The sequence below is a fragment of the Oryza sativa genome, chromosome 1 (assembly GCF_034140825.1).
Source record: "Oryza sativa Japonica Group chromosome 1, ASM3414082v1".
In the NCBI taxonomy this organism is placed as follows: Eukaryota; Viridiplantae; Streptophyta; class Magnoliopsida; order Poales; family Poaceae; genus Oryza; species Oryza sativa.
In genome coordinates, this window is record NC_089035.1 from 11654849 (window position 1) to 11679533 (window position 24685).

Sequence of the window (24685 nt, forward strand, 5' to 3'; positions counted from 1 at the left end):
GACAAACTCATGCTCAGGGCTAGACCAATTAAACTGTTAAGTTAATCTTCCATTCCTTTCAGTCATCCAGAGAAGGTATATCTGCTCGACTGCTCCCAAGACTAATGTCAGACCTGGAGGAGGTGGATAAGAAAAGTGATTGTGACCCCAGAAAAAACAAATATTGCCAATTAATTATAGACTCGCGGTGATTTAATTCCACTTGCGTGATGTTTTATTTGCTTAGCTTTAGGAAGTTATAAAATACTACTCCTAAATATGTTGATTTTTACAAGGAGTAGTTTTGTTTTAAGAAGTCTTCTGGTTTAGACTTTAACCATCGATTGCTTATAAAATAGATTGTTAATAACCCTGGGAAAAATATGTTTAACAGCATTTTTGGGATATTAATCTATCAAATTATTTTTTATTCAATAAATATACTTATAGTTTTATTAATTGTCAATAAAAATCCAAATTTTAACTATTTGAAAGAAAATACTTCCTATGAAAATCATCATATCCGAGAAGAAAAAAAGATCTCCAGGAAAGCAAAGCCCATTTATACATTGCTTCAAGTTCAAGCGGCCCAATTCACCACCGAACAGGGCAAGAAAGTGAATAAGTTCATTTTAGGTCTCTCGATTTATCTTCGAGTTTGAAGTTCATCTCTAAACCGAAATATTAGATATAGTCCATCCCCCAACTCGTACCATGTATCCAATGTTGATCCTTTGGCAATATATCTGCCTCTCCCTCATCACCCTCCGTCACGCACGCCGGGTACAGCATGTCACCGGCGCCGTCGGGTTGCAGTGGCAGTTGGGCCGCCGGAAGTCCACCGCCCAGAAGTTAGACTTAACGGTGTTAAATATTTAGGAACGAAGGGAGCAATAAGAGGTTAAAGTTGACATAGTAGTGTGAGTTGGGAGATTTAACAAATCTGATATTTCGGTTTGAGGGATGAATTTTAAACTCCACGACAAATTAAAGGATCTCAAATGAACATATTCCACGAGACTGGATCTCAGGACAACATCGCACCGGCCGGTTGGTCGACTGGATCAGGCAATTAGCCCATTTACGGAGTAAAACAAGAAGAAACTTCTTGGTTCTTTTTATATTTATTTTTCACTAATTTACAAAATAAATAAATCGCCATATCAAAGGGTGGTTTATATGGACACACAGGGCATTTTTCATATAGATCCTTACCATTCTCTAGGTGGTCGTTTTGTGATATTTCGGATTTATATAAGGTGTTGTTATAGCTGTGATTGTAATTTAAGGACTGCATGCAATTTCAGTCGTCCATTTCTTTAATTAACGGATCAGATCTAGTGCTACAGTAACAACACAAACAGTATCCCAAACTACGGTGCTTTCGCTATAATTCAGTGAACAATGCGACTCGCTAGGGTATACCATCCAATTTGCATCTGTCGATGAGAACTTATATTGTCTAATTGCAGCCACTATTGTGACTGCACATGATCCGAATTCATGATATCTCCATCGATGAATAATGCGGGAAGGGGTGATGTGCAATTTTTGGAGGTTAGTCCTCTTTCTCAACTACCACTGCTAGGAAACCCTCTTCAACCCCGGTTTGCAACTCTCTTATTGGCTTATTTAGTCCCAGATTGCAAACCGAGACTAAGAATCTGGGACTAAAGATCGTTATCTTTAATCCCGGTTGAAATACTCGGAGTAAAGATACATCTTTACTACATATGGTTGAGCCACGTGATTGACACAACCATCTTTAGTCCCGGTTGATGTTACCAACCGGGACTATGGGTTTTTTTTGTTTTTTTCCTCCTTCAGTTTTTTTATTTTTTTTACTCCTTCAGTTTTTTTCTTTTTTCCTCATTTCATATTGATTCACAGCATAGATATCACAAATTCATTCACACAGATCATCACAAATTCGTTCACAACATCACCAATTCATTCACAGCACATCATCACAAAATTATTCACCAAAACATTCACAAATCAACAACATCCACAAATCATAAAAAAAAATAAAGAAAAACTCAAACAAATCAAAATCTACATTGTCGTGTGCCACCCGACCACCGGCCGGCCTCCCATCCCGCCGCCGGCCGGCCACTCATCCTGCCGCCTCCCCTCCGGCCGGATCTGGCGGAGAGGAGGGCGACGCCACCGCCCCGCACCCGGCCACCATGGTTTATTCTATCCCATCAACCAAGAGAGTGGAAAGGATCTATATGTGAAATGACTCTCATCCTATTATATTATATAACCCGTCTTCCGGAAGGATATGATGGCTTTTTTTTCAAAAAAAAAATCCCAGAGGAAGGAGTATTTCTATAAATTTGTAAAAATATATATATTCATTTGATATAAAATAAAAAGTTTCAAACATATTTTAAAAGAAAAAGGCATGAGTATTATCTATTCATTTCTTTCAAAACATAATACGGACATATGCGCTCATAAAACACGCAGAAACAATTACCCTATGGAATATGAATATACACTTAATTTCCCTATGAGAACCGAGACTGAGCCGTCATATTTTAAAATGATGGAATCATCTCAAGTGTCTCAGTGTCAATGTGTATATCTCGCTCAACAATAAAAGTTAAATTGACAATAAATACGAGCACCTATGTCGAGATAGACTAGAAGTTAAACATGAGTAGATTTTTACCAGAAGTAACCTAACCCGTTGTTCACCTATGGTTGTGTTTGCAAGAGCAAGTTACCAACACTCCTCTCTTGTTTTCCACGCGCACGCTTTTCAAACTGCTAAACTGTGTGTTTTTGCAAAAAGTTTCTATACGAAAGTTGTTTAAAAAAAATCATATTGATCTATTTTTTTAAAAAAAATAGCTAATACTTAATTAATCACATGCTAATGAACTAATCCGTTTTCCGTGCGCACTGTGCAGGTTCCCATCCTCCCCTAGCGAACACAGCCAATATTTAATAGACAAATTAAGTTCAGAACTAACCATTTGAAAGGTTAATACGGGTTCATTCAATTTCCGCTGCTTATCTTGTGTGCACACCACCTCTCGCAGAACAGAATGTTAGTTGATGTTTTTTTTGTAGCTTTAACTTGCACTCTTTCGGTATGAAATTGGTACAAATCTAAATTTGTAACCTTCTCTCATGTATTAGAGTGCACCTAAGGCTAGCTTCTGATGGTAGATACTGGGCGGGCCTAATGGGCGATCGATCGCCAGGGCGATTGCCCAGCGATCGGTCCCCCCCCCCTCTCCCTTCTCCCCTTCCTCCTCCCCTTCTTTTCCTATTACAGTATACCAAAAAAAAATTAAAAAAAAGTTACAAAAATTTATGTATAAAAAATTTAAATTCAAATTTAAATTTGAATCGGGTATGTAAATTTTTGACTTATAAACTTTGGATCTAAAGTAAACTTTAGGTGTATAAACTTTAGATGTATAAAAATACTATATATAGAAAATATTTGAATTATTTGAATTCAAATTCAAATTTGAATCGGATATAATTCAAATTCAAATTTGAATCGGGTATATAAACTTTAGGTATATAAACTTTAGATGTATAGAAATACTATATATGAAAAATATTTGAATTCAAATTCAAATTCAAATTCAAATTCAAATTGAATCAGATATAATTCAAATTTAAATTTGAATCGGATATATAAATTTTAAGTCTATAAACTTTAGGTGTATAAACTTTAGATGTATAGAAATACTATATATAAAAAATATTTGAATTTAAATTCAAATTTGAATCAGATAAATAAACTTTTGGTCTCTAAACTTTAGATGTGTAAACTTGAGGTGTATAAACTTTAGGTGCATAAATTTACTAAAATAGAAAAGTAATGCGGTGCCAAAAAAGGAAACCAGGTGGAGGGAGGGAGGGGGAGGAGGGGGGGAGGAATTGATCGCTCTGATCGCTCGCCCAGTAGCATTTCCGGTAGATACTCCCTCCGTTTTATAATGTAAGACTTTCTAGAAATGTCTAAATTTATTAACATCTATATAAATATATAAATATAGGTAATGCTAGAAAAATTTACATTATGAAACAAATGAAACGAAGGAAGTATATTCTAAAGTTTGGGATTCGTTTGATGTCGTTGGTTTAACCCAGCTTTCCTTCTAATTAATAAACATTACTAGCTAGGTTTGTCCGAGAGACTCCCAACTCTCAATTATCTATATGATTAATAAGCAAATTCGTGGATAATAACTATACTTGGGACACAGTAATATATCATGATGTAGATTGGTTTCTAGGGTCTAATCCTTTCTTGACATATAGTATTTTATAATTCTTGTGAAAAATTGAGGACTCTATATGTTGGAAGACAAGATTAAGAAAACAAATAATAGGGAAAATAAATATTTTTATGGAAATGCACATATAGCTAGAGGACTGAGAAATGCAAGAAAAGAAAAATATAAAAGAAGGACCGTTTACGATAGATGGTATAAAAGTGAAAGAATTTTAGGAGAGATGAAAACTAGAAATTTTTCTATGAGATTAGGCCTCATGTTAAGGGCCCTTTAATTCATAGGGAAAACACATATAAAATTTGGAGTATTTCAATTATTCATAAGAAAGCATTTCAAATAAAGGATTGAATCATCGGAATTATTATAGAATAGATAATCATATAGAGATTTTAGAGAAAAATCAACAATAGCTCTAACTTCTTAGAAAAATTTTCTTTAAGACTATCTTTCATCCAATTCATGCAGTCTATTCATACGATAAATCCTGTGTTTTTCTTATGTTTTGTAATAATCTGTTTTGCACACGCATTACAGTAAAAAAAATCTATGTATTTTCTTGCTCTATTTTTCTCAATCCTGCATTCAATCCAATAAAAAATTATCATGCGCACTTTATATTAAAGACGGAAGCAGGGTATAACTCTTAATTAACACCGAAAACAAATGGAAAAATGAAAGAAAAAACTCAAACGGAAAGTAACGAAACCGTTGGATACTCTAATGGATTGTCCCGTAGGCAACACCACCACCGGGAAATATTCGCCGACAAATTTAGCATATCCTGTTTATCCTTTCTATAGCGTAGACGTCAGTATAGTTCTTGCTTTGGGGAGCTGTTATTCTCTCCTCTCCAACTCCAAATCCAAATCCACCGTAATCATCATTCATCAGTACAATTAATCAACATTAACCGCCTCATTACTCTTTAGTGACCCTTAATTTGGTAGCCGTACAGTGACAGCCCATCTCCTCCACCTCGCCGTCGTTGTTTATCAGCAGCGAGACGCGGCGAAGCAAACCAAACTGAAGAGGAATTTATGCACTTCACCCCCTGGTAAAATTCTCCGAGAAACAAATCGCTCCCACCCCTCGCCGCCGCCGCCGCGTTGGGTGGGCGGGGGATCGATCCGGCGGTGCCCGCCCGCCATGGGGACGGCGACGATGGCGACGGCGGTGGGGGCGGCGGTGGTGCTGTATTTCGTGCTGAGCCGGCGGCTGGCCCAGGAGGATGGGGGTGGTGGGGGTGGGGGTGGGGGTGGAGGGGGGAAGCGGCGGAGGGTGCGCGCGGCGAGGCGGCCCGCGCAGCCGCCGGCGACGTGGATCGAGGCGGTGGGCACGCTGGCGGAGACGCTGCGGTTCACCTACTCGGAGACGCTCGGGAAATGGCCCATCGGGGACCTCGCGTTCGGGATCAAGTACCTCATGCGCCGCCAGGTGAGTGCGTCCTCGGATTCGTTAATCGGCCTTCTGGTCTGCTTGCTCTGCTCGAATCTGAGAGGAACGCGGCGGATTGTAGCTGGCTGGCTGGTTGGCTGCACCTGCAAGTTTTTGTGTTTTGGATCTGAAATGGCAGCTCTTGTCTTGTGTTGGAGCTGCACCTCCGAAGTCGAGGTGCTCGCGTTGCTGATAGGAGGCATGCTTGGGGTCGAGCTGTAGGAACTTGTTCGCTTAGATGGCAAGTAGTAGAAAATTCGCGTGTAAAACCGGCGAATTCAGCTCTGATTGTTCTCTATACACATAGGAGTTTGGGAATTTGTGTGCCCGGAGCTGGTGTGTTTTGTACTGGGCTGAGCATAGTTCTATGTAGTAGCTGTTATGTTGATGGTTGGGAATGGTTTGGTGTTTTGGGTGAATCCTCTCTTTGGCAAGCCCACGGCAGGGAGCGTTGCAACTGTGCACTACCCGTATCTCAAGCTGCTTAATGCTTATCACCAAATAGATGAATGTGCAATGTTGAGTAGAGTATTAGAATAGCATGTATTTTCATAAGAATAGGATTAGTAATTCATCTGGATGATTTCACTGAAGAGATGGTTGCTGACTTGCTGTGAGATGAACCTTTCGTTCTGAGGGGACGAAGAATTGAATTGTTAGTCACGTAACTCAGCAAAGGAAATTGGAGCTTATGGACTATTCCTTTTCATGTGCAAACATTGATTATTGTGTGCAAGTTTGTTATCATCACGTAGATCATAAAAGCATTTGGTGTCTGTGGAACTGATGGCACATTTTCTTGTTTGGGTTACTTTTCAGGGAAATTTACATGTCGCTAGTGTATATGCTGGAAACAATTGCATTGAACTGAAAGGGCCTGAAATAATGGAAGAGCTTATTGTTCTGAGACGATTAATCGATCTTTGCTTTCTTTTTTCTAAGAAACCATTTCCGGTCTTCCTGGAATTAGCTGGATTTTCCCCAGAGGATGTTCTTATTGAGGAACCTAAAGCGGGGGTGAGTTAAGTACAAAGTAGCAGTTATTTTCTCTTCATGTATTGAAGTACAATCAGTTATAATTTAGACTAAAAAGGATCACTTGGTATTTTTCTCAATTCCTGATTCACAACATATACTTACAGATTTTAAAGCCTGCCCATACAATCCTGCGTGATGAATGCACCAAATCCTTCCTTGTGTTGATTCGTGGGACACATAGTATGAAAGACACATTGACTGCAGCTACTGGTGCTGTAGTACCATTTCACCACTCACTTTTAGATGAAGGTGGTGTCAGCAAGTTAGTGCTGGGATATGCACACTGTGGGATGGTTGCAGCAGCCCGCTGGATTGCAAGAAGTATAACACCATGTCTCTGTCAAGCAGTCAGTCAATGCCCAGACTACCAAATCAGGGTACACACTTCTTTTTCGTTCGTTTATGGTTTCAGAACTAGTTGACGATACCTATGTTTGCCCTGTGAAATTAGCTGATGATGATTTTTCATTTGTTTTTAACAAACCTATTTAATCTGTGCTGGTGACAAAATGCTCTCGAAACAAAATATGTACATATCATTGTATCAATTTACCATCAGCATCAATTTGAACCTGGTGATCCATGTCAATTTTCATTTTTTCTCTCTTTATCAGACATATATTTGTAGGTCAATAAAAAATTATGAAATTGAAATTGTTCTTATACTTACTAGGATATGTTATGAAATATGGTTGACTAGAAACTTGAAATTGTCATGTTGTGTCACAAAATGGTGATAATAAGTTCTGAACTAGTTGTTTTAATAATAGTTGATTTTATTCTGTTAGGTTGTTGGCCATTCATTGGGTGGTGGTACTGCTGCATTACTGACCTACATCCTGAGAGAACACCAGGAGTTGTCTTCAACAACTTGTGTTGCCTTTGCTCCAGGTATAAAAACATAGTTTGATATGCATTAGATTGACCTGAGCAATTAGTAACAGTTAATTTTTTTGGTCAGCTTCATGCATGACATGGGAGTTAGCAGAATCAGGCAAGCATTTTGTGAGGACTATTGTAAACGGTGCTGATCTGGTTCCTACAGTATCAACTTCATCTATAGATGATCTCCGTTCAGAGGTAGCTCCATTTGATGTGCTATTCTTCCCATAGATGATAACTGTGCTAATGTGTTTCCAAATATAGTTCTATTGTTTTGAGGGAGAAAATGATCCGTTTGTTATATTTATGTAACATGATTATTTTTGTTGTCCATTTAAATGAACTGAGTCTGTAAACATGGATAGAATATGATGCCATGATATCCTTTCTCAAAATTTAGTAGCAGTGAAGTTCACTGTCTCTAATCCTCCCGTCTTATCCCCTCATCTAGGTAACGGCATCTTCATGGTTAAATGATTTGAGGGATCAGATACAGCAGACACGCTTCCTAAATGTTGTTTACCGGTCTGCTACTGCTTTAGGAACTCGCCTGCAATCATTTTCTGGTGCCAGAGATAGGGTTGCAGGTGCTGGTGCACTGCTACGACCTGTTTCAAGCAAAACTCAGGTAAAATATCTGAACCAAAATCTGTCAAAAATGTAATATTTACATGAATTAATATTGTGTACCACAAAATGAGATAGGGCGGTTTGAAATAAACTAAAAGTGCTCAAGGATAACACTGAAACAGTCGGTGCATGAAATATGCCTGGTCTGTCTAATAAACATTTAGAGATTTCTATCTGCCAAATCCAAATAGTTGTTTCAATGTTGTTGATGAATATTTTGTTGCAGGTTGTGATGAAACAGGCACAGAATGTTGCGCAGGCTGTTGCTAGAAGTAGATCAGCATTTTCTTCATGGTCATGCATGGGTGCACGCCGTCGAGGTGTTGGTGTAGTTGCTGCAAGCGCTAAAGAGGAAATAACAGTGGAAACCCACGTCACATCTACCACTAATTCAGAGTCCTATGTTGTAGAACAACGTGGCACCAAGACCATGGAGGAGCTGCAGTACACTGCAGATAGTGTTTCAGTTCATGAGGAAACAGAAGAAGAGGCCCTTCTGAGTGAGCATGAATCCTCTAGGGAGCATGCAGAAGAAGAAATAACTGAAGGTGAGATGTGGTTTCAGTACGAGAAGGACCTGGATCGGCAGGCTGAAGTGGAGGCTCAGACCAGGCAGGAAGAAGCAGCTGCTGCCAAGGAAATAATGGAGGAGGAAAGTGCTGTTCTAAAAAATGTTGAGGATAGGCAATCCTTTTCATCTGATAGTTTGGAGAGGCAGCAGTTCTACCCTCCTGGTAGAATCATGCACATGGTTGCCATGCCTCCTGCAGATTCTTGCCCTGATGATCCGGTTGCTGCTGATGAGTGCAGTGTGGGAATATACGAGACCCCAAGGGATCTTTACAGTAAAATCCGTCTATCCAACACCATGATCAATGACCATTACATGCCGATGTATAAGAAAACAATGGAAATATTGATTGAGAAGTTTGCGAACAATGATGAAAATTTCTGTACAGACTCGACAGTAGAATAATATGGATGACTTGTAACATCGAAGTGTATAGTAGTTCTTTCTGTTTAGCTTTAACCACCTGATATGCTCCTGATATGCAATATAGAAAAGAGATGCTGTCCTGAATTACAATATAGAAGAGATGCTGTCCTGAATTAGTTAAGAGAGTTGTGGATGATATGATATGTAAAATGTAAATGAAAAATAGAATTAATGGATGTTTATTAACGGAAAATATTCCTCATACATGGTGTTTCTCTGTTTAGACCCACATGCGTTTTGTAATGTCAGAACATAGGGCTGATTAGCCGCACGTAAAACATGATTAATATAATGTGCTAACGAAAAATAAGGAACTAGCCAAAGCCAAAACACAGTTTAGAACAGCCCTCTAGTGTACTATACTTGGAGTCTCAGTTTTTTAAAAAAACGATGTCTCAATTTAGCAAATACTGACCACATTATTACTACACGCTACTCAAGATGGTGATTCCCATTTTACCGCTGGTATTTCCTATTTTTCCTTTTAAGACTTAACATATGCAGTTAGAAACTTCTAGAATACATGTTTAAGGGAAATATCCTTATAAAAACCTTTGTAAAAACCGAGCATATTTTTTTAAAAAAATTCATGAAGAAAATAATAGATATATATAATGTATATACCTAACCTCATTAACCTTCCCCTTTTTTCTTCTCTCACGAGCTATCGTTCCTTAAAGAAAAGGGTGAAAATATACTTCATACCTATGGTAATTGTTTCATGAATTACTTCATATATCTATACTGTCTATAGTAATTTTTTTGACGAATTTATATCCCCTTTCATGTTTAACCTAACTAGGGACATTTTAGTAAATTTTTAAAGGTCAAAAGTGTCAAAATCCTCGGTTCAGAAACTGGCCCGTTTAATATGAGAAAAAACCTTTCACCATCATACTTATATCGTTTTAACGTTGCAGGTTGGCTCTGTCGTGTAGGCCCCGGTTGCCCGAGGGGCACAGGGCCTTCCAAAAATTGGCGCGCGAGCCCGCCCAAAGTAGGGACGGGACATCGCTCGCACCATGGCAAAGCGTGTTCGGTTTGTGGGTGTCGGCGCGACACGTCAGTCTCTAAACGATCATCAACGAGTCGCCTGATCACCCCCCGCAGGGACGGGTTGAATCCAAACAGAGGCCCCCCCGAGCCTTTTATAGCCTCCGGCCGCCCCGCTCCCCTCCTCATCTCACGAGGTGGTACTAAAATCCAACCAGCCGTCATCTCGTCCCGTGCTCGTGGGCTTCAGAGTAAGAAATTTGCCCAGTGGGTTGGGCTTGGTCCACTAATAATTTTAGGAATGAGTTCACTGGAGGTCCCTCAACTTAACAGCGAGATTTTTTTTAGGTCTCTCAACCACAAAACAAGATAGATATGTTCACCTCTAAACTCATTCAAACCGTTCACCGGAGGTCCCTTGGCAGTATTTTTGCCCGGTTTTGCTGACGTGGCATCCTAGTCAGAAAAAAAATAAAAAAATTCTATGGGGCCCACTTGTCAGCTTCACGCATCTTTTTTTCTCTCTCTTCACTTTTCTTCTCCTCTTCACTTTTCTCTTCACCGACGGAGCGCGCGGTGGACGAGCGCGGCAGTGGAGCGGCGGCCAGCTGCGGGCGGAGCCGGCGGCGGGCGAGCGCGACGGCGGGCAGAGCATCGGTGGGCGGGCTGCGGGTGGAGCGGACGGCGAACGAGCACGGAGCCACGGCCCACGGGTCACGAGAGGTTCGGCTGCCGGCGGCGCCGGCCAGCGACGCAAAAGAAAGGGAGGGCGTCGTCGGCGGCGGGAGGTGGCCGGAGGAGGAGGTCGCCGGCGAGCGCGCTCCTGCTCCTGCTCCTGCTCTGGCTGCTACCGCGCAGGCGCGGCGGCGGTGGCGCCGATGTGGCCAGGAGGTATCGCCGATGCAGGGGCTCGTCGTTGGTCGTCGTCACGGGAGGTATCGCCATGCGCTGGGGATGTCAAAATGCAGAGAGTTCGCGTCTTCGAAGACGGCCATGAGCTCGGCTTCTCCCAGCACATGCCCCTCGATGGCGTCCATCAGCTTGTCCTTGATCACATGTAAGCAATCAAGAATCAATCACAGTTAATTAATCCTTAAACAGCAAAGATAATCGCTAAAAGATTGTTCTGTCGACTTGTCTTGTTGCCGAGGTGCACCTCGTCGTCGAGGGCGTAGAGCTTGAACTGGATCCGGAGGCCGCAGGAGGGAGGGATGACGATGACGCCGGCTGCACCGCCGAGGCCGCGTCCTGCGCCAGGGCCGGCGCCACCGCACAGCCACGCTCGCGCCGAGCCGCCGCCAGCCGCGCCCCGACGCATCGGCGCCGCCGTCGCTCGGTCGAGCTCGGCTGCATCGGCGCCACCGCCGCTGCGCCTGCGCGGTAGTAGCTAGAGCAGGAGCAGGAGCGCGCTCGCCGGCGACCTCCTCCTCTGCCCGCCGTCGCGCTCGCCCGCCGCCCGCTCCGCCCGCAGCTGGCCGCCACTCCACTGCCGCGCTTGCCCACCGCCGCTCCACCGGTGAAGAGAAAAGTGAAGAGGAGAAGAAGAAAAGTGAAGAGGAGAAAAAAAGATGTGTGAAACTGACATGTGGGCCCCACGGAATTTTTTTATTTTTTTTTGCTGACTAGGATGCCACGTCAGTAAAACCGGGCAAAAATAGACCTCCGGTGAACGGTTTGAATAAGTTTAGGGACGAACATTTCTGGTTTTGTGGTTGAGGGACCTCAAAAAATCTCACTATTAAGTTGAGGGACCTCCGGTGAACTTATTCCATAATTTTACTAACTAAGTTTGAGCCCAATAGACTTAGCTTGGCCCATTGTTAGCTTTATACCGATTTAGTTTGAGTCATTTCCTCCTGCAAAGAGGTAAAGCGATGAAGAAATAACATTTGGGGGAAAATGGCTTCATATTCAGTATAATTCCCACAATAATAGAAGATTGTAAATGAACCTTATTCAAAATAATCACGAAAGAATACATCATTATTGATAATGGTGGTGCCTGATGCGGCTACAAGGTGAAGACACCAGTTTCAACATAACTGCCTTTCTTTTGCAAGTGCAGTGCGAAAGAATAAAGTGAACGGCAACATTCCTTGCCTAAGAAATTATTTTTTATTCCCTTTGTGATGGGCGAACTAACACTGCCCGATTCTCTCTTTGCTTTTCTTCTCTTAAGTTTTAACTATTTCCACAAGACATATATACATCTATACAATTGTAAAAACCCTGTATGTAACATGTACAGCCTAAAAAAAGATCCTATGGGAAAACTATACCAAACAAGAAGCTAATGCTACTAAAATGTAGTTAAAAAAATTTGGGAGAAGCTAATGGAAAACTTGCGGGGACGTATAATATTCGCTTTCGCCGAAGAATGGTCTCAAGTCCTCTTGGCACATGAACTCCAAAGGGAAGGAAACGAGATGGCCCCTAACGGCCTGTAATTTTTCCATAGGATCGGTGCCTGCCAGATCCCCATCCTTGTGAGTTTCTGTTATCTCTACAGCAACACCCAGGTCAATGGTTGTGTGGCCGATTTTCTCCTTCCGGTGAGCAAATCCTTGCCTAAATTGGGACCTGCAAGAGGTCAAAATAGTTTTAAATACCAGAGGACATGATACTGCAGCTGAAATGCAAGCAACCTGGAAAACAGGTTATTTGTTCCATACCTAGAATGGATGTGATCATTGGGAACACACGAGAAGACATTTTGGTATATCTTGGTGTTTGCCTGCCATACAATATCAATTTGTTCAGTTAGAGAATGAGGTAAATGTGTTCACAGCGGTATAAACAGAAAATGCAGTGGAAAATTATCAGCTGCTGAAAGATGGCAAAAGTTGAGTAGAAAACAGTGCAATGCCAGAACCCAGAACAGTCATATTCAAAAGTTTCCAGGTTGAGCAGACTAGCATTTCACGATAAATCTCAATTTCACTCACCTTAGCAGTGCCCATCCAGATGTTGTTATAAGTCAAATCGTCCACAGGATCCATAATTTGACTAACCTGTTAAGGAGAAGTGTCAGCAGAAAGAAAACTCACAAAAATCTATGTTGTACATGCAGCATCAATACCGTAATGTATTGTGAAAACAATATAAATGCTTCTGTCAATATTCTTTATATGGAACCATTCATCAAGTGGAGTTTACACAGGACGTTCTTCTACTGTGGTTCACTGAAGCAATCACAACATGAAAGGTTTGTGACACCCACCCTGAGGCCTAAACTTTCAAGTTTCAAATAAGGAAAAATAGAATGCAAAAATTTTCCAGTTTTCTTATTCACAAAGAAAACAGGTGCACACAGGCTACACTTTACACATTAACAGGGCATGGAACCCTGACATCTAGGAAAAGATGACAAGGTAGATGTTTTCCAGTACAATTATACCAGGTAAAAGGATGTAAGTGGTGCCATAGTCAGTTATCTTAATCTTGACATAATCAGCTAAAAGTCTATATATGTATGGTGGCTTTAAACTTAAAAGAGTTGGTTTGTGATTCAAGCAAGTGAAACATTGTACAAACCTCTCCTGGATGAAGGCCAAGGTGTTCTGCCCATAGAGAAAGTCGTAGGCTAAGAGAGAACTTCCCTGCTTCCCAATGTCTTCCATCCATAATTGAACTGACAACCTCTTTATCTTCAATAATCATACCAATCTAAAAGAGAATAAAAACAGATCGATAATACTGGTTATCTTCAATAATCATACCAATCTAAAAGAGAATAAAAACAGACCGATAATAGAGTCAACAGCAGACACACAAATGACCTCCGGATGCCACTAACAAGATGTAAGCATGCCATTTAGTCTTGACCGGATGCAGTTGGCAAAGAAAGAAAAAATATATTCCCTAGGCTAGGCCCTCCTTTAAAATATTAATTCGAGAACACAACAATTAATTTATCTGTATGTCTGCAAGCAATTTTCATATACTCTTAATATATAAAAATCATACGTGTGCATCTGTCCTGAAAATTGCTTCCGTAATGTATAACTTCAATTGATATTCAGAAATACATTATGATTTTTCAAGAAAAAGAAATACATTATGATAGGAACGCTGTCAAAGCTGTATTTGGAACACCGTCAAAGCTGTATTTGGAAGACTGTCAATGTTAAGATGACATGCATTTGTGACTGGAGGGCGTGCAACCTTAGGAGCAGTCCTCTGTTTAACCTAATAATGTTGGGGCCTGTTTGGAGCACACAGGAATGGAATATCTCTGTGTTCCCTATGGGGCCTTAGCATGCAGAGAATTAGACAAAAGAGGCAACTGAGAAAGCCATACCTCAGAATCCCTTGATCCAAGCAAACTTCTGTCATTTATGTTAGCTGATCCAATCAGTGTCATCCGGTCATCAATGATCATCAACTTACTGTGCACATATATCTGCAAAATTCAGACTGTTAGCAAAAGAAGGAAAAGAAAGAAACTAACATTATACTAATCTTAATCCATGACCTAGGAAGGTAACAGGACAATATTAAACAAATAGAGTGGAAAATTAATTCAGGCCTCTCTACCTGATTGGTGACCAAAGGACCACCATCACCTAGTCTGCCGTGTGCCCTGAGCCCATAAAAGGAGATATAATCATGGGCTTTGGAACCAACCACATCATAAAGATTCTTAAGTATTGAATTAGGCCCTCTACAAATGGTCCTGTATTGCCAGTGCATAATTGCTCTAACAGATGCTGCTCCACCGTCATCAATGCCTCCCTGTAATTAAACATGTAATTAACCGGCCAACACGAAGCATCAAAACCATCAATAATTGTTACAACAGAACATACCTGAAATCCAGGTAAAAGCGGTATGACAATTATAACCCGGAAGCACCTTTTCTCCTTTTCTGCTCTAAGTATACGCCTGTATAATGCTTCTAATACACGGTTTTTTATTGTGTCATCTCCTGAAAGACCTGATATGAAAAACTGATTCTGCATAGACCAGTAAAATGAAGCTTAGAGTTTAGACCAAGTGAAATGAATCTGTATTGTATCATCTAGGTATGAAATTTCAATACTTCCAAATATACAAATTTTCTTGGAGTTTGTGGATTACATTTGAAAATCAAGAGATTAAAAAAGGTTCAGCACCTCAATGTACACAAAATGTTCTGCTTTTTCGATGAGAGAAAAATAGGCATTGTGGATGCTCCCTTCAATTTGAGTTGTTCCTGCTGACCACGGACCAACACTTCGAACAACCTGAGTTAAAATTTAAAATGTGTGTTTGATTAGCCACACATGTATAATACAGTTGAAAATAATTTCTATTTGTTTTTTAGTGTTACTATACAAGCAACATTCCTAAAAGGACAATAAAATCATGTCTCAAATACTCCAATCCAAAGCTCCACCTGTAAAAATAAAGATATACAAATTCCATGCTTTACAAATTCAGTTTTATCTATCGGTATGACATATTTAAGCTAGAGCAAGACATATCTTCACTCCTTATAATATTTCAGTTCGTGGTAGTTATGGTTGCTTGTACACCCATCCCTCCTCTTTAGTTGGAAGAAATGATAGCAAGAACCCACGAGGCAAATATAGACAGCGCAAGAGAGGCTACAATACCAACACTACCTCTGGCTTATGCATAATACTCCCTCCGTATTTTAATGTATGACACCGTTGACTTTTTGACAAACGTTTGACCTTTCGTCTTATTCAAAAAATTTATGTAATTATCATTTATTTTAATGTGACTTGATTTATCACCAAATGTTCTTTAAGTATGACATAAGTATTTTTATATTTGCATAAAAAATTTGAATAAGACGAATGGTCAAACGTTGGTTAAAAAGTCAACGGCGTCATACATTAAAATACGGAGGGAGTACTACGGTAATACCCTTGCATTAGACCTAATGCGCTTAAATTCACATCCCTCCTCCCACCTCCAGCATTAACTGCGGGCCTGTATCCTCACCACAGATCCCCAATTCCCTCACTCGCATATCTGTACCATGCGCCCTCCATGCGCCCTCGCATTGCACTTCCTACTTTGCAGTATGCACTATGCCCACTAAATGGCTGCTGCTTTTTGACAGGAAAATACATTCATAGAAAGAGAAGGGTGTCCGGCACTAAAGAATTGTATTTATTTTAAGGATTGACAGCTCAGTTCTCTTTTCATAAAAAATATATATTATTTTAAGAGCAAGAAGTTAAGTTTCAGTTTGCCAACCCATTATTTCTCCAGATCATTCGTCTAATGGTGAATAATCTGAGTTGAACCAATGCTAGCGTGGGTGTTAACATGCTTTCAAGGAGGAGCTAGGCCTACATTTATTTAGGCTTAGGGCCTGTTCACTTTGATGCCAAAAAAAACCATACCAAAATTTGGCATTGCCAAAATTTTGGCATAGTTGCCAAAATTTTGGCATTTGCCAAAATTTTGGCAACTTACCAAAATTTTGGCAGGATTTCTTTTATAGTTATCAAAATTTGGCAGCAAACTAAATGTGGCCACTTTTTTGGCAACTTTACCAAAATTTGGTAAGGTTGAAAATGGCATCAAAGTGAACAGGCCCTTAGAGGGCAAGATCTTCATTTTTTGCAATCATGGCTTAGATCTGTATAATCCTCTTGATTTATAGTTAATAGTTTTAACATTTTATAAAATTATACACAGGGGGAATCCCTACTGCTTCTGATATAAATAATAATAATTCTGAGTTGCATGTGGCAAAACACAAGTCTTGGGTAACTGAATTTGTGAAGTTACACTATCCAATCCAGTAAACAATATAGACATCAAGAAATTATTACTAATGTCCCTGTTTGTTTCTCCTTAGGATTGTAAGAAGCTGATTTTTAATTTAAGAATATGATTTTAGGAATAATTTTAGAGTGGTTTTTGTCATTTTCATTGTCCAGCTCCTTTTTGTAATTGTCAGCAATACAGGTAAAAAATCTACATAAATTATTCTTAAAAATCTAACTTTAAAATCTAATAATCCACAAGAAACAAGAAGGGCTGAATTGCCAGTGTAGATGGTGCAAACTAACCTGACAGCAACAAGTTGCTCGGGGACCAACTTCTCCAATATCAAGCACATAATCGACCTGGTCTCCTCGCTCCTGTGTCTCCCACCATTCGTTATCCATGTGATGCACATTTTGTTTTGAGGTGTCATAATGTCCAATTACTGATGAAACATCTGGGGTACCAAGATTGTCCACAAAACCTTTCATCTGTAAATCCTGAAGAGAAGTATCTTGCTTGGCCTTCCGGTTGGGAATGGGCTGTTTCCAATGGGTTTTATTTGGGTGATCTGAGTGACCATGATTGTTATCTAAACCATTCAGACCTAACTCTCCATTATTTGATGCCTGGTGATCAGGCTCATGAGGCAAAAGCAATGGAATGTCCTGGCATGATGCTGGTGCTTTCAAGGAGCTTAACTTCTGGCCTTTAATATCCTCAACATGAGTCTGTTTACTTACTTCCTCATTTGATTCTTTGATTTTACCCATGTAATGGGGAATTACCATGTGATGTTGAGGCATCAATAAGGGAATTGCTTGCTCATTTGGTGCTTTGTTCCTCTGCATAAGATTGAGTTGTCAATTTCAACGGTGATAGGGATGAGTAATATTAACCAGTAAACATACCTTTGCATAGTTCCAGCGCTGAACAAAATGCCTTGCTATGTCTCGGCATGCAGGACCATAAAGAGCACACTGAACATCATGCCAGGGCATGCGAGGATATTTAGTACGATCAAGCTCATCTTTCATGGTGTCCTCCCAAGAATTTGGCTCAGATTCCCTTAAACAAGATAGTAAAATGCAATTAGATAGGCAAAAAAAAAGGTTTTAGAATCATTAGGAAACATTAATCGTGTTCGGTAAATTAGGAAACACTATCCTATAAATCTTGAGATAAAAATATGATGAGAGCACAAAACATTACCTAGGATTGTAGTAATCTTTTCCTGGCCATATTGAAGGAGGAACATCCACAACTTTATGCTCAGGAGTATCATAACGACCAAAGCATAAATCAAGGCCTCCAATATAGCATACTTGATTATCAACAATAACGATTTTCTCATGATGTGACCTTCAAGGCAATAGCCAACCATAAGGATCTAATTAACTGCAGAAATAGTGTAAATGAGTGTAAAGTTCTCACCGTACCATAAGTATATGCCAGTTGAGAAATGATCAGGGTATCGCAGAACTTTAACATTCTCATGAATGTTTAAAAGCCTCTGTTTGCTGTACATGCTGTTAATTTTCAATGCAAGAGAAACTTCCTTGTACAAAAGAATATAGATCTGCAAAATAGTACCAAGTCATAGTTATCTGAAACTTGCAGTTGAGAAGAAGTACGAATTAACTCATAATAAGCAAACGCAGATTTGCTTAAAAAAAAACAAATGCTGCTTAGTGTCCCACAAAGAAATGAAATTTATACACACTTTCTTAAAGAATTATGTACAACAAAGCATATATTCAGCAATCCTAGTGATCCTACTATTCATAAGATATACTTATTTTGGTATGACTACACCCTCAAAATCTTACAATCTACCTTGCTTCCCCAATCCTACCAACACATAAGTCCCCAGTGAGCACTGTGGCATAACTAATGTTGCACCCCACAATACACCTCTGACAATTTACACAGGATATCATCTGGAAAGGGTAAAAAAGGAAACAAAAGTATAACAATACTATTTGGTCAAATTTTACTTGAACAAAGGAAACTATCAGTTAAATGCCATTATTGGATAGTATTGCATTTTATTTTCTAACTCTCTAGCAGTCAAAATAAAGCAAATAGTATAGCAAAGTGATGTTAGCATATGCAAACGACATTTGTCTTGGATAAAAGTGATGGAGTGCTACGCAAGGTAATCGGGCAATCTTTGCATGCGCCATGGATAAAGTGCACCTACGTGAGAAATGGAGGCAACTTTTGCATCTTTCTTGGATAAAAGTGCAACTACGTGAGTAATGGAGATAACCCTTGCAAGATACACAATGCATGTTTATCACTTGTAAAGAGCTTCAGAACACATAATGAGTATTTTTGGAGAATTACATTCTTCCTCTATTAGCACGACATGCAGCTTGTATCTTCACAAATACAGAACATTACTTACTTTAAAATGCATACAGCCAATATCTGCAAAGTTAAACTTCATACACTTGTCTATTATCATCTCATGTAGACAGCTACCAGTTAAACATTTGATGCTACCAAATCTGTTACAAACAAATAAATACTGCAAAGCGGCAAAATAATATATACGAGTGCACAACTGAACATGATTTTAGCGCTTGAACTGATTGATAACACCATAAAACAATCACATACCTGTACACCTTGCTTTGCCCTTGATTCTAGAAGAATATCAAGTCTAGAGGATTCATGATGGTGGAAAGGGCGTCGAAGGTACAGTTCTGGGCACAGCCACCAATCAGTAATGAATATCTGCATTTAACAGTTTAATTATCTTCCACTGCATGGTCAAAATTTTAACCTTTTTCGGAAATAGTAGTTGAGCTAATGAAAATCAACCTCCGATTTGGCTTCCTCAATTGAAGAAGCAATAGCATTAAACGCAGCTTGCCCATCAAGAAACCATTGTACGACGCTACCATCTTCAGTCAAACCCCTAGGTGGTGCGAATGAACCAAAACGGTGTGGGTGAGACCAACCCTCTGGGGGTCGTCGAGCAGTATTTATTGCAGATACCCAATCTTTCACTTTAGCAGAACTTCTTGTTCTCAATTTTATTGTCCGCCCCCCAGAAGACACCTTCAACAAGTATTAGCACTTAGAAACTTACAGTGAAAAAACAGATGCCGCATGCCCACATTTATTGCATGCTACCATCTTGGTTTACAATAGGAAGATCAAGGCCAAGGCCAGTATCACAAAAGAGCTTGAGTTTTATTAACATCAGCGGAGTACTATACATTAGTTCCTACGTTTTTCTATGACAGAACTATGGACAGCTGATTTGTACCAGGATATATAGCTGTAGATCAACTAGGGAGCATATGTAGAACAAGTACTAATATAAGGAACGTGCAGAAGATGGGTGATAAATAAACCTGTTATGGTTACTAGTTTCTCAGGAAGAAACTAAAATCAAAAATACTTTCATAAAGATCCAACTCCTAGGAAGAAGCTCAGCGACTCCCATGAAGCACTAAAGAAGATTCACCATGAGTCAGAGCCTTAGGTGTATACCCACTCTATCTTGCTTAACGAAAGTTCATGGTATGGATGGAGTACATTGGACAATTATAGCCTCCTGATCTTACTACAATTATGTTCATGTATTGGTCTGGTTTCATCTGACAAAAAGGAAAATATGGTCAAAACCTTTTGGTCATTGGATGTATCCAACAAACACAGACCAGTTAACAATGATTTGGTATGAGCATTATCCATTTTGTTAAAAGGAGATGAAGACTAGAGTATCTTGTGAAGTGCCAGGCAAGCAAAATGCTATCAAAATGGGAAATGCCTTCTTTAGAAAATTTTACTCGTTTTATTCACTCATGTCACCAGTTCAGGCACACGTATTAGAGCCTAGAGGCATACTAGCATATTGTTTTTCTAGATCATATTTTAACAATGATTTTTTTCAACTAAACTTAGAGGAGCGATGCCAGTTGAGACTGTCGCCAACTCAGAAACATGCTTGCTTTACCATATTTAGAAGTCATATGAAACTAGATTTTACAATTACATCAACTCAGAAACATGCTTGCTTTACCATATTTAGAAGTTAAATGAAACTAGATTTTACAATTAGATACAAACAAACACATTTTGTTTTGACTGGACTTAAAACTTATCTGGGTAACAAATCAGGTTAAAGAGGTCCATGGGTCAACAAAGTCTTAATGTTGTGGAAGACGGTGACAAGGTTATAAGTTTTTTTTTTTCATTTGAGGGAGGAACACGCTGTAGACCAGGGCATACCTCAAATGCAAAGTGCAATGGATTATGTTCCTTAATCTCTCTTGCTAGAGTGCTTTGGCCTTCTCCATTTCTATCCATGTGAGGTGATACATCAAAGATAACTATATCCAAAAGCTTTGGATCAAATGGATCTTGGAGCAAAGCTAAAAATCCTGGCTTCAGTACAGCCCAAACCTATGAAGAAGTGTTCAATGTCACGGGTCACAAACAAGGACTAATAAGGATAAAAATAGATATAAAATAACATCAATGCGCATCATTTGATACCTTCTGCCAGCTACTGTTGCAGAAACTAAAACATCCACACAAACAACATATGTTACTGCTACCTTCGTCAATTTTTGGTAAGTGTCCAACTGTAACATAATCTTCCTTTAGCTTAGGCCCATATTCTGGTAGAAATGATAACAGAGAGACTTCCAAAAATTTACAAACCTGCATTTTATTTCATGTTACAGTCCAAAAGAGGGTAGCACCACAGAAATATATCCTAATTGACAAATTCGATGTTTTTGGTGATGTATAGACATTATAACCAAAACAAATATGACGAGAGTATAGAGAAAATATAGGCTTTTTGGTACCTCTCTTGAGTTGACAATTTCCATGTTTCCCAAGAAATGGTTCAGATATTCTTGCATGGCAACCTTTGCACGATCAGAAACAGATTGCTGACGACCAAGGGCTGGACGAATGACAGGCAAGACAGCACTAGAGGGAACATTTCTGCAACAAAAGTTTTGTATTCATTTCTTAATATGCACAGGTAAACTTATGGCAAGTCAACTACTCCAATTGCATCAATAAACTGGTTACAGAAAGATTTCATTGCTGACGTTTTCGTCTTCGTTTTAGTCCATTAAGGTCAAAATTATTAATAGAACAGCATTACCTATTTTTGACAGAGTGTTCATCATGTTGTGAAGGAACATGCACGTCATCCGCTTCATCATCATCATGCACAACTGGAATATGCTCCCCAATTCCCAAATTTTGAAGCCATTCCTTGACCTTTAATTTTGTTTGAAAAGAAAAAAGAGGTTGGTTCAGTTTCACGACTGAAAAGGAGGTTTTGTTCTGAGCAGTGATATCTCTCCTACTATGAATTAGCAGCCGAGTAATTAGAGTAGAAAGAGCAGTGGAACAAAGGTCTGAGGATTCTCTCATTTTTTATTAAGTGCATTCTTCATGGCTATAATAATAACAATAGGAATGGCATACTAGAGATGCTTGCAACAAATATTATATGTTTCCACAAACAAGTGGGGCATGATAGTTCATGGCGAATGAAATGCAAAATAGTAAACCAGAGAAAATTATGTTTTTCCTAATACGTTTACAACATACAATAAAATGTCAAAATGACTGTCAACAAAAGTGGTGCTGCAAAACTTCCAGTAACAGATTTTTCTGGTGTCCAATCACAGCATTCAGCATTTCAATTGAAAAGATAAACAGATGCAAATACAGCTAACGAACTGTGATGATTATGTAACCGACCTGTTCCTGTTTCTCATGGAATTCCTCAAGAAATGCACGCCTTTTCAACGCAAAATGTAGATATAGAACCTGTGATGCCTTCTTATATAGAAGCCACCTAAACTGATAGAAGAACTAGTTAACATTACCGAAGGATAAAATGTTCATAATTCGCATTTCACAGAACTGTAAAATCTCAACAATGCAAAAAGGTGAAATGAAAATAGCATGTCCTGGATAATAAACCACTTTCATATGATTTTTTTTTACAGAAAAGGAAAACCATTTTCCTTATGGAAAAGAGGTTCAGGATACGAATCCATAGGGAACAGACTAATGGTGTTAGTTTTTTTTTACAGAACATATCAACTAGACATAAGCTGTGATAGTGCACAGCTCATGTTATTCCTTGACTTGGGTTTTATGTTTCCATGTAACAAAGCATACATGTGCATCCACCAAATTGGAACCTAACATTACAAGAAGTTCAAACAGTACACTTCCTTGGACCCAAAAAAAATGAATTACAGATAGGCATAGGTAGTCAACTCTAAATTCACGTGAAAATAACATGGAAATTTCACAGTCACACGCACAGCACTGTATCTGATCCCCCCCCCAAAAAAAAAACAAAGAATTCGCCTGCATTTGCACTGAAAATTTAATGATCAGGTCGCCTGAGTTTCATACCCCACCGAATCAGTGAAACAAAGTACCAACCACTCTTTCGTGCAAGCTCCACCAAGCTACTCATTGACATAGTTGCTACACAGACAACAGAAAGGGACCCCTTCTTCTTCTTCTTCTTCTTTTTTTCTTTTCGTTTTCTAGCAGCGGTGGAGGCTCACTCTATCTTAAACCGCACAAAATCAGGTAGTATTTTTTCTTTTCATTAAAAAAAAGGGAAAAACACATTCAGAAGTCAATTGGAAATCAAATACGCGCAGGCATCGACGAAACAAACCATCAAACATCAATTTACGCAACAACACTACAATGCCAAGCACCATGGACGCTGCCGAATCCAACCCCGCCTCACCACCGAATCGCGCAACCCGTACCCCACCCCAAAACGAAAACCCGAGCAGGAGGAGGGGGGAGGAAGCGGACCTGCTTGTACTGGACCTCGACGGTGTAGGAGAGCAGCATGGGCGTGATGTCCCCGGCGTCGGGCCGCGACACCCCGACGATCCTCGCCCGCGGCAGCTCGTCGAACGCCCCCGCCGACTCGGGAAGCCGGAGGAACGACCCCGCCCCCGCAGCCGCCGCCTCCCCCTCCGGCTCCTGCGGCATCCTCACGTATCCCCCTCCGTACTCCTCCACCTCCTCCTCCTCCGCCTCCTCTCCCTCCCGCGCAGCCGACCGCCCCCCGCTCATAGAGACACAACCCACGACCACGAGATTTTTACTTCCGGAGAGAGAGAGAATCCGGCGAGGTGGGGGGGAATCGGGGGGAGGGCGGCGGTTGGGTGCTCGTTGATCGGATGCGGAATGCAACGGGAAGGAGGAGGAGGGAGGAGGTGAGGTGACGACCGGCAGGTGGAGAGGGAGGGGGGAGGTGGTGGGATCTAATATTTTCCGGTTCCGTTTTGAGATGGAATTGGATGGGTTGGGGACGGTGACGGGGTGACGGCACGGGAGGGGCGTGGAGGGACAGGTGGACGTGGCTGCCCCGCTGGTTTCGGGGGCGTGGGGGCCAGCCGTATGACGTGGCATGGGAGAGCGCCTCTAGTGAAGGGCACACTTCATTCAATTTGGCTCAACTAGAAAAGGGTCAACCATGGCATCTCTGAGCCCATTCTCAACTCAATGGCTAGAATAGTGTCAATAGCATTAAATAAACTGTCACCTAAAAATCTATGATGAAAGATGATGTAGCAAGTGATAAATGAGGAAAGAGAAGGAAACTAGGTCTTTGCATGAGACATGATTTCTACACAATACCCAAGACATCATGTGAGATAAGTAGCATTAAATTTAAGTATGGAAAAGTGATGTTTGTATTGAA

At 40.2% G+C, this 24685-nt stretch overlaps 2 protein-coding genes across 3 annotated transcripts; one reads left to right on the forward strand and one right to left on the reverse strand.

Moving 5' to 3' along the window:
- Positions 1–5267: 5267 nt before the first annotated feature.
- On the forward strand, positions 5268–9430 carry LOC4327762 (uncharacterized). The gene is made up of 7 exons (XM_015766598.3): positions 5268–5681; positions 6501–6698; positions 6824–7096; positions 7508–7610; positions 7681–7799; positions 8053–8229; positions 8458–9430. The coding sequence occupies exons 1-7, from the start codon at positions 5394–5396 to the stop codon at positions 9205–9207; spliced, it is 1908 nt and encodes a 635-aa protein (XP_015622084.1). The 5' UTR covers positions 5268–5393; the 3' UTR covers positions 9208–9430.
- A 2753-nt stretch (positions 9431–12183) lies between these two features.
- LOC9272440 (phospholipase D zeta 1) lies at positions 12184–24218 on the reverse strand. Of its 2 annotated transcripts, none has more exons than XM_066306561.1 (20): positions 23788–24218; positions 22699–22795; positions 22091–22209; positions 21783–21924; positions 21466–21633; positions 21199–21372; positions 19780–20019; positions 19576–19692; positions 18390–18529; positions 18163–18312; positions 17862–18018; positions 17256–17795; positions 15336–15446; positions 15030–15176; positions 14758–14955; positions 14522–14623; positions 13756–13887; positions 13167–13232; positions 12894–12955; positions 12184–12801 (listed from the first exon to the last, which is right to left on the reverse strand). In XM_066306561.1, exons 4-20 carry the CDS (start codon positions 21837–21839, stop codon positions 12552–12554), a joined length of 2811 nt encoding a protein of 936 aa, XP_066162658.1. In that variant the 5' UTR covers positions 21840–21924; positions 22091–22209; positions 22699–22795; positions 23788–24218; the 3' UTR covers positions 12184–12551. The 2 variants fall into 2 exon arrangements, with proteins under 2 accessions (XP_066162658.1, XP_015622123.1); XM_015766637.3 differs by having other exon boundaries at positions 22699–22800.
- Positions 24219–24685: the final 467 nt, after the last annotated feature.

Excerpts from the sequence above, each read along its gene's own strand:
- LOC4327762 (XM_015766598.3), top strand. The coding sequence starts at position 5,394 with ATGGGGACGGCGACGATGGCGACGGCGGTGGGGGCGGCGGTGGTGCTG. Across the intron at positions 7,097-7,507 it reads GCCCAGACTACCAAATCAGG|GTTGTTGGCCATTCATTGGG; the intron begins GTACACACTTCT and ends TTATTCTGTTAG. Across the intron at positions 7,800-8,052 it reads TAGATGATCTCCGTTCAGAG|GTAACGGCATCTTCATGGTT; the intron begins GTAGCTCCATTT and ends CCCCTCATCTAG.
- LOC9272440 (XM_015766637.3), bottom strand. The coding sequence starts at position 24,054 with ATGAGCGGGGGGCGGTCGGCTGCGCGGGAGGGAGAGGAGGCGGAGGAG. Across the intron at positions 22,210-22,698 it reads TCCATGAGAAACAGGAACAG|GTCAAGGAATGGCTTCAAAA; the intron begins GTCGGTTACATA and ends ACAAAATTAAAG. Across the intron at positions 18,019-18,162 it reads AAAGATTACTACAATCCTAG|GGAATCTGAGCCAAATTCTT; the intron begins GTAATGTTTTGT and ends ATCTTGTTTAAG.